General features: G+C 40.0%; 1 protein-coding gene across 21 annotated transcripts in view; it reads right to left on the reverse strand.

Annotated features, from left to right (window-relative positions):
• Positions 1-12052, reverse strand: part of CADPS2 (calcium dependent secretion activator 2) — a 525179-nt gene that overhangs the window by 105157 nt on the left and 407970 nt on the right. For 13 of the 21 annotated variants that reach the window (XM_045062938.1, XM_045062937.1, XM_045062930.1 and 10 more), the window contains one exon: positions 10598-10618. The exons of the other annotated variants lie outside the window; for them this stretch is intronic. In XM_045062938.1, coding sequence (XP_044918873.1) covers positions 10598-10618 — 21 coding nt within the window. The remainder of the gene's footprint in view (positions 1-10597; positions 10619-12052) is intronic. 21 annotated transcript variants of the gene reach the window in all.

Here is a 12052-nt window from a genome sequence, read left to right on the forward strand (position 1 = left end):
GTTGGTTAAGCGACTGCCTTCAGCTCAGGTCATCATCCCAGAGTCCTGGGATCGTGTCCCACATCGGGCTCCCAGCTCCATGGGGAGTCCGCCTCTCCCTCTGACCTCCCCTCTCATGCTCTCTCACTCTCTCTCTCTCAAATAAATAAAATCTTAAAAAAAAAAAAAGGAAGATCTTAACTCAGTGGATCAGTAGTTTCCAAATGATTACTTCATTGTGTTAAAAAAAATCATGCATGGCAAAAGATCTATTCAAAGCAGATGATGCACCAACCGGATTGAATAGTATGAAAAATTCACTGATAAGCTTTCAGATTCTACATTGCAACTAACCTGGAAGAAATTACCACCTGCCAAGCTTTGGTATAATATCACAGAGGAAAACCCACAATTACTTAAAAAAGTCTATTTAAATACTCCTCCCTTTCCAACTACATATCAGCATGCGGCCAGATTTCTTAAACTATATATCAACCAAGATAAGATATTGCAGTAACTCAATGCAAGAAGCACCTATGAGGATCCGGGTGTGTTTAACTAAGACAACCATTAAAGAGGTGTGCAAAGAATATTTTTTTTCAAAAGCGATTTATGTTGATGAGTTGGCGATTTAGGTGATGAGTTTCCTATTGTTAATTATAAACATCAATATTTCATAAATTTCTCAGTTTTAAGTCTATTATAATAAATATTGGTAGGTACAATCCATCTAAAGAAAAGTTCTTTGGGGGGCGCCTGGGTGGCTCAGTGGGTTGGGCCGCTGCCTTCGGCTCGGGTCATGATCTCGGGGTCCTGGGATCGAGTCCCGCATCGGGCTCTCTGCTCATGGGGAGCCTACTTCCTCCTCTCTCTCTCTCTCTCTCTGCCTGCCTCTCTGCCTACTTGTGATCTCTCTCTGTCAAATAAATGGAAAAATCTTTGAAAAAAAAAAAAAAAAAAAAAAAAAAAAAAAAAAAAAAAAAAAAAAAAAAAAAAAAAAAAAAAGAAAAGTTCTTTGGGATCTGAATCTTGACTAGTAGAGTGTACTAGTTTGTGAGACCAAACATTTGAGAACCACTAGTGTAGAAAAAGGGTATTCATTTTAGCAGGTTGACTTTACATCTGGCAACCTTACCGACCTTTTACCTAAAAGGTTCCATGTAGGGGCGCATGGGTGGCTCAGTGGGTTAAGCCTCTGCCTTCAGCTCAGGTCATGCTCTCGGGGTCCTGGAATCGAGCCCCATATCAGGCTCTCTGCTCAGCAAGGAGCCTGCTTCCCTCTCCCTCTCTGCCTGCCTCTCTGCCTGCCTTTCTGCCTACTTGTGATCTCTGTCTGTCAAATAAATAAATAAATAAATAAATCTTTAAAATAAATAAATAAATAAAAGGTTCCGTAGATCCTATTGGATTTTCTAGAGAGATAATCATTTCATCCTCAATGATGGGCTTTTTATTTTTTTCTTCCATCTGCAACGATAGCTTTATCTCCTCTTCCCATTCTTTGGAATTACTTTTTTTCATTTCTTTACTGTTGTCCAAGACTCTCAGTGTTGTGGCAATGATTCTGTAAGTACTCGTCCCTAATCCTAGGGGGAATGCCTCTAAACTTTCTTCATTATGTAAAATATTTGCTTTAGGTTTTTTTCTATATGGGCTTAATAAAGTTAAGGAATTCTAGGATGCTAATAATGTAATTTTTAATCATGTTAGCACTGAACTGTTTCACGTACTTTTTTTTTTTTTACATCTCTTGAAATATGAGTTTTGCTTTTAGTTTGTTAGTTTCCTGATCTCCATTGATTATTTTCCCAAAACACTGCTGGATTTTTGTGAGCTTTTACTTAGTGATTTTGCATATATGCTCATAATGAAATGGGCTTATATTAATCTTCCTTTGTTCAACTCCCTTTATCAGATTTGGGAATTAAGATTGTATTTGCTTGATGAAATGAACGGGACAGCTTTTACTCATTTTCCATTTCATTGAACTTATTTTGGATAGGATCTGCTCCTTAAAAATTTGGTAGAACTCACCTCCAAAACCAACCAGGCTTACGGATTTCAGAATGGCAGGGTTCTGACAACTATTTAAATTTCTTTAAAACTGATGGGCCTGAGATTCATTTCTTGTGTTGATCACACAGACACAGTTTTTTAAGAAATGTATCAATTTCGGGATGCCTGGGTGGCTCAGTTGGTTAAGCAGCTGCCTTCGGCTCAGGTCATGATCCCAGCGTGCTGGGATTGAGTCCCACATCAGGCTCCTTGCTCGGCGGGGAGCCTGCTTCTCCCTCTGCCTCTGCCTGTCATTCTGTCTGCCTGTGCTCGCTCTCTCCCCTCCCCCTCTCTGATAAATAAATAAAATCTTAAAAAAAAAAAAAGAAAAAAAAAGAAATGTATCAATTTCATCTAAATTCTTGATTTTTGTCTTTGTTCATAATACTCTTCCATTATTTTCTACATCTCATATCTTGTTATTTTTCTTTCATACTCTATTTACCTGAATTTTTTTCTTACTCTGATGAAAGTCGATCTGTTTCTATTCTCCACATCACTTATCAGCATGAGGCCAGATTTCTTAAAACTATATATCAACCAAGAGAAGACATTGCATGTAAAAATTCCCTTTTACATTGTCTACACCTTTTGCCTTTCCTGCTGCCTTCACTCTCATCTCCCAGAGGACCAATAAGTTCTTCAGCTGTATTCATCCTGTATCCAGTGTTTCTTACAACCATTTATTACTTTCATACCTCCATTTGGTTTTTCATGACTTCTGGCCCCTGATCATATTGCTAGACTCTTCCTACATGTCCTTGAATATATGTATCATGTTTAATTTAAATTTTCACTCTTAAGGATAATAAATTCTAGAGGATAGATATCATCGGTCTTTTATAGGGGCTGTACTCCTCAGGAATCTAATTATTTTGACCTGAGAGCTCATGGCCATTTGGAGAAACTCAGGATGAGATGATGGGCGGGAGCTTGCCTGTGTCCTTTAAGGATAGAGGAAAGTTCAGCATTGGAGCACAGGATCCTAGAGTACAGAACCAATATGGATAATTCCCTTTTGCTACTAACCCATTCGGCAACTCCTAAGCATAGGGATTCACTGTTAATCTGTTAGATTCAAAGCTGCAGCACTTGACCAAGAGTCCCCTTAGGTTGTAATTCACTAGGCTGGAGGTTGGGATGCCGAGGAGGGAAGGCGTGCCTGCCTGAGAGTGGCGAGGCCCTTCCCAGTTTTCATCTTGTGACAGCAAAGCTGGGCCCAGTCTTGATGATGCCACAGATACCAGGCCCTGCAACCAACTCGAAAGGCAAAAGGAAAGGAACTGATGGTCTCAAGGCAATGCCCCAGTCACTCTGCTCAGGCATACTCCTAGCTAGTGTAACTCCCCATGAGACAGGCTGGTGAGATTGGAAACCAAACTCCTTTGGGCAGACAAGCGCAGTGAAGGTGAGGAAAAATAAAATGGAGTATATGCTGCTCTTTGGGTGGAAGATGGAAGGCAGTGGAGAGGCCAGGGTAAGGCAGCTTTATTTAGGGAGACACCAGGGTTATAGATGGAAAGGAAATATGTAGAAAGATGGAGGAACAGGAGAAAGAAATACACGATAAAGTAAATTCCATCAGAAAGGAGTAGGTGCAGTTGAGATCAGTATCACAGGTGGATGAGTCAGCCTTGAAGAAGATACCTCATCCCTTGATGCTGGGGAACAGGAGACACAGGTAAGCGGCGATGTTGAAAAGTGTGTAGGGGCGGAGCTACAGAGCTGAGGCTTACTGTGTTTCCAAGGTGGAAAGGAAGGGGCTGCTCTTGAATACCCTAAACTTACTTAAGACCTAGAGCTTAAGTACTTAAGATCAAGTTCCTGTGAGAGCTGGATTTGGAAAGAGAACATCAGTCAAGATTGCATCCAGGTTCATTTTGAATATGGGACTAGCTATGACCATCCCTGATGGAGACGGTCCTCATCTATTACAACTCACACTACAAAAATAAAGAAGGAAAGGGCGGATGACTCATGACAGAGACTGTGAGTCAAGGAAGTCAAGGAAAGGTGGCACTACTTGAGGTCACAGAACACCTCGGCACCTCCAGTGCTGGCAACGTTAACGCCAACATGAGGTATGGAAAGCCCAAACCAGAGGTAGCAGCAAAGTGTTGTCAGCAGCTGTTTTTAATCGAGTGACAAATACTAATGCCTCCTCACAATTAATCTCAGATAAATCAGGAAGGATGGTAATGAAATGCAGATTTAGAACCAATTTCAGAAGTGAGGGCACTCAGCGTCCTTAAACGTCTCCACAGTTTGTCTGGAGCTGAGACTCCTCCTCGTCCTTCCTTCGGTCACTAGAGCTGAGGGTAGAGAGTGCAGTGGCCCCGAGACTGTTCCCAGCATTACCATCATGTTGCCACTGGTATCCCGGGTGCTCCTATGGCCTCACTTGACTTGTCCTGTCATTGGTTACCCATGTGTTCAGAGAGTGAATGTACACTTGCACAACACACTTCCAGCTTCTGAAGTCTGCGATGAGCTAAACGAAGGTACACACACACAGCTCCAAAACCCTGTCAGATGGAAGCCAATGTCTTCCTTTGCCTCTTCTAGTCAATAGTCCCTGCAACTCCTGTTTATTATGTCCCAACATCTCCTGATTCATAGGAATTAATCTGTCAACATTATCATGAGCTAACACATTGGTGTGAACACAAATTATACACTGGGGCTTGCCATCTTGTGTGAGGTGGTGAGGAAAAGAGCCGAAGCAAACAAACATACTACAATTGCTCATTCATTCCAGATCAGCTGTGGAAATGGCCAGAGCAAATTCCTATCACTCATAGAGTACATAAAAGAGCATATGGTTGTAATACTCTCTGGTATATACATTATATAAACTAAGGCTACTGGTGTAGCAAGGGAGTGGTGTGAAAGACATTTAACTCAATATATTGATGAGAAAAAGATAGTTTAAAACAAACATTTCAAATTGCATATTAGATGATGGAATAAAAGTAATTTATGGCTGTCAGAAAAAAAAATTTATCTTCTTAGGTAATTTAAAGCATCCACTGATCATCTGAAAAATATCCAGTTTTTCTTTGCATATAGGACAAAAATAAATTTTAATTTGATCCCTATCCAGATGATGCAGCTCAAGCAACAAGTTTTTACTCTATATACACATAATGGGTTTTTTTTTTTTAAGGTTTTATTTATTTATTTGACAGAGAGAGTGAGTTAGAGAGGGAACACAAGCATAGGGAGTGGGAGATGGGGAAAAAGCCTCCCCACTAAGCAGGGAGCCTGATGCAGGGCTCTGATCCCAGGACTCTGGGATCATGACCTGAGCCGAAGGCGGTGGCTTAACAACTGAGCCACCCGGGCACCCCAATATATACGTATTGTTTTATAAACTAAAAGCCCTTTATAGAGTTATGATTTTCTAAAAAAATTTAAAGATAACAGTAAGTCATTCTCTCTCGCAGCCAGAAATTACATTTATCAATTTGTCTCTAAATCATCAGGTGACTTAGAAGCAGAAATGGTCACAGAGGTTTTACTTTCATGCCAAAGTCCCACTGTCCAAGCAAAGCTGTCCAAAAAGGCTGCAAAGAAATTCTTTAAATCTTCCATTTTGCCTTCTAGTTTTAAACCTGAGAGGTCTGTTTCTTCCAATATGCAAATTACCTCCGTCCAAGTATCATCAATTCTAATGGGAGTGCATAATTGCAGGTCTATTACTTAGACATTAGTAACCTGAATTCATTGTAACATAGACTACTCAAAAAAATTTTAAATCAAATTTATAACACATACAACTTTTATGAGAGAAAAGGGTCATTCTAAAAATATTAGTAAGAAATTATTCACTAACAAAAACTATCCTCATCACCGTGCAGTTTTTTATCTACTCACTGCTATACAACAGATTTTATTTATTAGTTATCGTTACACTCTGACAATGGAGTGCTAAATTAAAATGCTACCTGATGGCAAACACATCCTAATGACGTAAGGACTGCCAAAGTACAACTTCTCTCAAAGAAAGCAAGCAGTGTGGCCCTCTGGGAAAGCATCTCTACCTGTTCAACAGAGACTTTGAAAATGAGAGCACTTGGGGGTTAGACCTGGAAACCTGGCAACCAAAGGGCCCAGACAGATCCTCAGTGTACAAAGACTTTGCCTGTTCATTCCATGCTACCTTTTGTTTAGGGCACCTCCATGTTTTGAGATTCACCACAAGTCTAATTCCCAAATCTATGCAAAAGATCTCAGGTCAAGGCAAGCTGTAGGAGCCGTCTATCTCTTTTATCGTAAGTCCTCATATGGTGCATAGTTTTCAGAAGAAAGCAGGGACTGTTATTAGATGTATTACTGCTGTTCTGGTCTATAAGAAATTCCTTGAATTAAGGAATTAATTCTCCTTTAAAAGGACCTACTTTGCATCAACAAGGCATACAATTAAAAAAAAAGAAAAAGGAGACACAATTAGGAAAATGAAGTTTCAGTACTTTTTGAACCCCATATTATAAATACTGTAAAAAGGATCTTACTATTACATAAACAGTAGTGATAAAATTAAATCAAGGAAGAAAACTAGCTGATTCTGCAGCCATGTAAATCTCAAACATTTCTTAAAATTAAAAAAAAAAAATGCTTTCTAGACATTTTAAGTTCTCAAAATGAACTACCTGTTCTCCTGAAACAAATGCAAAGATTTCCCGAGGAGAGAAGACATTAAGAAAGAGGGCATTTGTTTTATTTCATTTATTACAGAGTTGTAAAATCCCTTTATTCTGCAAATTTGCGTTGCAGATGGAGAATGCGAAGAATTCCCAAGGATGGAAGAGAACTAAGAGTCCAACTGAGCATCCCGCTGAATGATAAAAACAACTGAAACAGGTTAGACTGCTAAATACTGCTAATGCAATTGTTCTCTATAACCTCTGGGTTCTGTGATTCAGATTTAGTCTCACCGCCACCACCTCCCCCCGCCCCCCCCCCATGATAAGAGCATGAAATTCGGGTTTAATTTTTCCAATATTATTATTTTTAAGTGGTTAGTTTTTGCTTTTATATTGTTAATTATTCAGTGATTGATTTGAATGACCTTTTGCAAGCCAGTTTGCCAGTTTACAGATGTTCTCTCTGCTATAAATAGCCTGATCACTCTCTGCCATAAACTCATTCATTTATTCAATAAATATTTACCGAGTACCAAATACGTGCCAGGCGCGGTCTTCAACACAGGAGATAGAGCAGTTATTGAAATACAGAAGTCCTGCCCTTGTGGAGCCAACATTCTAGGATAATCGAAGGATGAATGAACTATACCATGTGTTCGATCGTAAGGGCCACAGAGAAAAATAAAGTAGGGAAGGGAGGGACATGGTACGGGTTGGGGAAGAGGGGAGGTCACTTTTTTATTCACTTTCAACATCTGACACTGTGAGATATGTTGTGTGTGTGGGCGGGGCGGGGACAAAAAGATTCAGATTCTCGAGTCCAACTCTTAGCCTTACGATAGGATCTGTGTTGCCCAATTAATTCAGCAGCCACCAGCCACAGGTAAACAAGTACTTGCAATGGGGCTATAAAATGTGCTAGCAGAGTAAAATACACACCAGACTTTGAAGACGATGTATGAAAAACGAACGTAAAATATCTCATTAATAATTTTGTATGCTGAATACATTTTTAAATATTTTGGATATATTGGGTTCAATGAACTATTATTAAAATTAGTTTCTCCTGCTTCTTTTTTACCTCTTTAATGTGACCACTAGAAAATTTTAAGTTACATCTGTAGCTTTCATTATAATTCTATGGGCCCTACGGTTTCCGACTTCCTTTCAAATGCCCACGTATCTTAATCAAGTGCAAATTTAACTACCCAAGTTGCCAAGAAAAGGGAGGGAGGGAGACTCAGGAAAATAAGACAACAGCTCAACAGGTAGATAGTGTGTTGTAACTGCCTACTTCCTAGCTGTCTCTGGGCCGATGGCTAGTAACTTCCCTGCTTCAGTTTCCCGGAAAAGCAATAATTGAAACATTTATTGGAAAGGGTAAATAGATACATGTAAAGTGCTTAAAACGGCTCCTGGTAATAAGCGTTTGCCCTCCTTAAATAAATATCTGTACTTTTGGCAAAAGTGACCCCGTGGCCCTTGCGACGTGCCTGAGGTGTTGAGGTCAGCACTTGGAATCAGATAGCCCCAGAGGCAGGGCACCCCGGAACACGGAGATCCAGGGGTGCAAATCCCACGTCTGCCGAACTGAATAACAACGGCACATCCTTGGGCAGCGTACTGGCTTTTTTCTGAAGTCCTGGTTACCTCTTCTGTAGAGTGTCTGTTTTGTAGAGTTGTTTAAGGAGCTAATGAAGCAGAGTGAAGAAGAAAGCCTCTGAGGGAAAAGGCAGTCAATAGATGACAAAATCATGACAAATCTTGGGCAGAATTCGACTCCTCTCTAGATGGTACAAACTGACTGAAAAAAAGGATCATATTGCCCAAGAGAATACTGCTTGGAAGTCTTATCAGGCATTCGAGCTCTTGCACATGTAACCGACTTTCTCATTTTTAGTCACTTTTAAAAGTGCCTCCAAGAACATTTACTAGGTAACCCTGTTAACTTGCTACCAAATGCAACCAAACAAAGAGAACTACATTTCTTCAAAACCTCTCCTCTGTTACTTCAGAAGATTCTTCAACGGAGATTAGCTTTCCCCTTCAATCCACTTAAATCACCTAGACGACACTGATTTTTTCCCTCTTTTCTAGTTCTTTATATTAAAAATTTAAAGATCTTTTTAAAAGATTTCACTGAGAGAGAAAGAAAAAGCAAGCAAGCGAGCAGTTTTTTTTGGGGGGGTGGCGTGCAGAGGGAAAAAGATCTTTAAGCAGGCGGTACACGGAGCATGGAGCCCAACCCAGGGCTCTATCTTGTGACCCTACAATCACGACGCCAGCCGAAACCAAGACTCGGATGCTTGACTGACTCCACCATCCTGGCACCCTTTAAAGATTTTTAAGTAATCTCTACACCCAAGATGGGGCTCGATACTCATAACCCCAATAAGAAGCCTCCCACGTTCCACCGACGGAGGCAGCCAGGTGCCCCGGTGAGCATTTAATTTTAAGGAAAATATTTCTCCAAGAGTCATCAGCCTGTACCGTTGAGCAGCAGTATGAATGTCAAATACGTGGGAAGGGAAGGTTTCTGTCTGGAAGCGAGGTACGTGGGAGACAGCAACTCTCCCCTTCTCTCCTCTCTCTAATGGGAATGTGTGCAACTTTACACGATGCCTTTGCCTGTCCTTCCTGAAGGTGCTCTGTGACCCCTTCACACCTCACAGGGGAAGGAGCACAGCCTTGGCAGGCTGGGGATCAGGACACCCAACCCAAGCCCCGGTGGGCTTACTTGTTTACTGTGTATCAGTGGGAAAGCCCCTAACAACTCTGGACTTACTGTGGGTCAACTACATACAAACTATCTTTACGACAGAAACACTGTGAGGGGGGAAATGCCCTGAGAGACTGTGAAGAAGTTTGTCACGGAGCACTGGATGGCGGCTGTTACGACGCACTGTCAAAAGACGCGATGGTGTGTCTAAATGGCACTTCTGTGATCACTGCCGGTGTGTTCTTTCCCCTTCTCCCGGCTCAGAGCTTTTTGTGCCTGATGCTTTCTGGGGTCAAATACTGAAACACAACTGAAAAAGTTAGGAAACATAGGAATAGAGCCCTTCAGTCGAAGACTTCAGTGAAAAACAAGCCAAACTTGTCTACGGCCTCCCCATGCAGGGTTTGAAAGAGGGTCGGGAACTTGGACTAGGCAGGTTCATCTCTGGTCTCTTGTCCTGTGGTTTGCAGATAGAACTAACTAGCTAAGCTCTCATCCCTCTCCAGAGTACTGAGAGCCTACTTGGTGCCCGTGGCGCGGGGCTGGGTGCTGGGCCCCAACAGTGAACCTGTTCCAGCTGTACCCTGCCTGACAGGTAGGATAAACAGATAACAGCACATGCAACTAAATTAATTGCAATGGTGATAAGTGGCATAAGAAAAAAGTAACAAAACCTTTACAGATTCAGAGACCCAGAGAAGAACGGCTTTCCTAGCAACTGCCTGAGGTTGGGATTTCAGAACTCTTGTTCCTTCCTTGCATGAGCAACTTTGAGAGTTAAGAGCGGCTTAGCGGCTTACTTCTTATTTAATAGCATTTATGCTTGTTACTGTTATTTTTCAGGAGTGATAGAGGAAAGATGGTCCTCTTTTCTAGTTGTAAGAGCCCTCCAAATATTGGCAACAGCTTCCAACTAAGACTAGTGTCCCTGCTTCAAACATAAGGTATAACATCAACACAGCCTCAGGTTTTGTGCTTTGAATTTATGTAAAGAATATCGCTGAACTTTTACAGAGATAAACGGCCTGAAGTTTCCCTACAAAGCATTAATAATAGTTCCAACAAAATCAAAGTATTGTCAGTAACTTAACCAAAGTGCCTAACAGGAGCCCTGAAAAGCAGACAGCTACTCATCTCTATCAAACATCACGCCACCGCAACAGAAATCACGACACGTGCATGCACAAACATTCATTACCTGCTTCCTTTTCTGCTGGGCCTAAAACATAAGAAAAGACAATTTAGGAGAAAAACGCATTCTACGCTTGCTGCTCACATAATGCAGGCAGAAATCAAGCAAAGCAAAGTGGCCCAATTTATATTTCTAACTTAAGAGTTTGTTTTTGGTCTGGTCCGGAGCATAAGCAGTAAGTTTATTTATTTATTTTTAAGGGGGTTAGAAGAAAGGAAGATAATGCATAGAAGTTTTCTCATATAATAAACATGCATTTTTTTTTTTTAAATGGAGACCGTTCAGCAGTAGTCCCACCCAATTAGGTTTCTAGGATCCATTTTCTAGAATATTCTCATAGTCAACTAGATGTAAGAAACAGATGACTCCAGAAGGGAAAGAGGAGGGAGAACTCCCTGCCCACTGTCCATTTAGTCCTATGATAGGCTCTTCTCTAACACAGACTTTTTTTGTGTGATCCAGAAGAACAGCTATGTCTTTTGACCACCAGTGTTAACCCGCCTAACTAATTAAAAAAAGCTACCCATGGTGGTGACAAATAATTTTATTTGTCCACATTAAAATGGACTATGACTAGAAAATAGAAATATTCTGCATATATTTTCAGGATTCTTGGACAAGACAACAGTCAAAAATGTTAACCAGAATAGACCGCTAAGAACAAAAGGATTCTCCTAGGTTTTTTGGATCGAGTTTAAACATTTGGGTAAAAAAGTATTGTGTTTATTCAAGTTATGCACAAACTTTTTTCCCTTTATCCAATTCGAAAGGTTTTAATATGTCTATTTTTGTGTCAATTCTTTCAAACCATGTTCACAACACATAATATTCCAAAACGCAAAAATTGTTTGAATGAGTATTCAAGATGTGAAAACCAATCTGTTTATCTTCCACTTTCTCCAAATGATCTAATATTCATTGCTTTTGCTTTAACACAACGTGATATCATAATTAATGATGTTAAACTGGTAGCTAAGGAGGTTTCATGTTGTTACTCTCGTGATATAATATTGGTTGCTATAGTGATGGGATGGCTTTTTTGTTAATCACTCAGGAGGTTGGTTATTGCATGCTTGTTAGAAATCTTGATCAGATTTGGAGAGAAAAAAGGATATAACATAGCCAATTATAATCAATTTTTTTCATTGTCTCAATTTTGATAAAACTATCCTAATGTCAATAATTGAAAAATTTATAATTAAGTACAATTTTAAAGTTACTAAAATTTTTCTAATAGAGGATTTGCTTTTATTTTTAGATTAAGTATTTAACACTATAAACTTTTTTCCTAAGTTAATGCTACATGTACTACAGAAGCCATTTGTATGGTGATTAAAGCAAAATATTTGAGCCTCTTCCTATTTTTAAAGGATTGTTGAATAAAGCTGATTTGGGGATTTTGCCACAAATTTTAATCTAGCTATTTCTAAGCACCTTAAATTTCATCTTAATGAATGAAAC

Source organism: Mustela putorius, unplaced genomic scaffold (assembly GCF_011764305.1).
Source record: "Mustela putorius furo isolate JIRA1106 unplaced genomic scaffold, ASM1176430v1.1 tig00003845_pilon_pilon_pilon, whole genome shotgun sequence".
In the NCBI taxonomy this organism is placed as follows: Eukaryota; Metazoa; Chordata; class Mammalia; order Carnivora; family Mustelidae; genus Mustela; species Mustela putorius.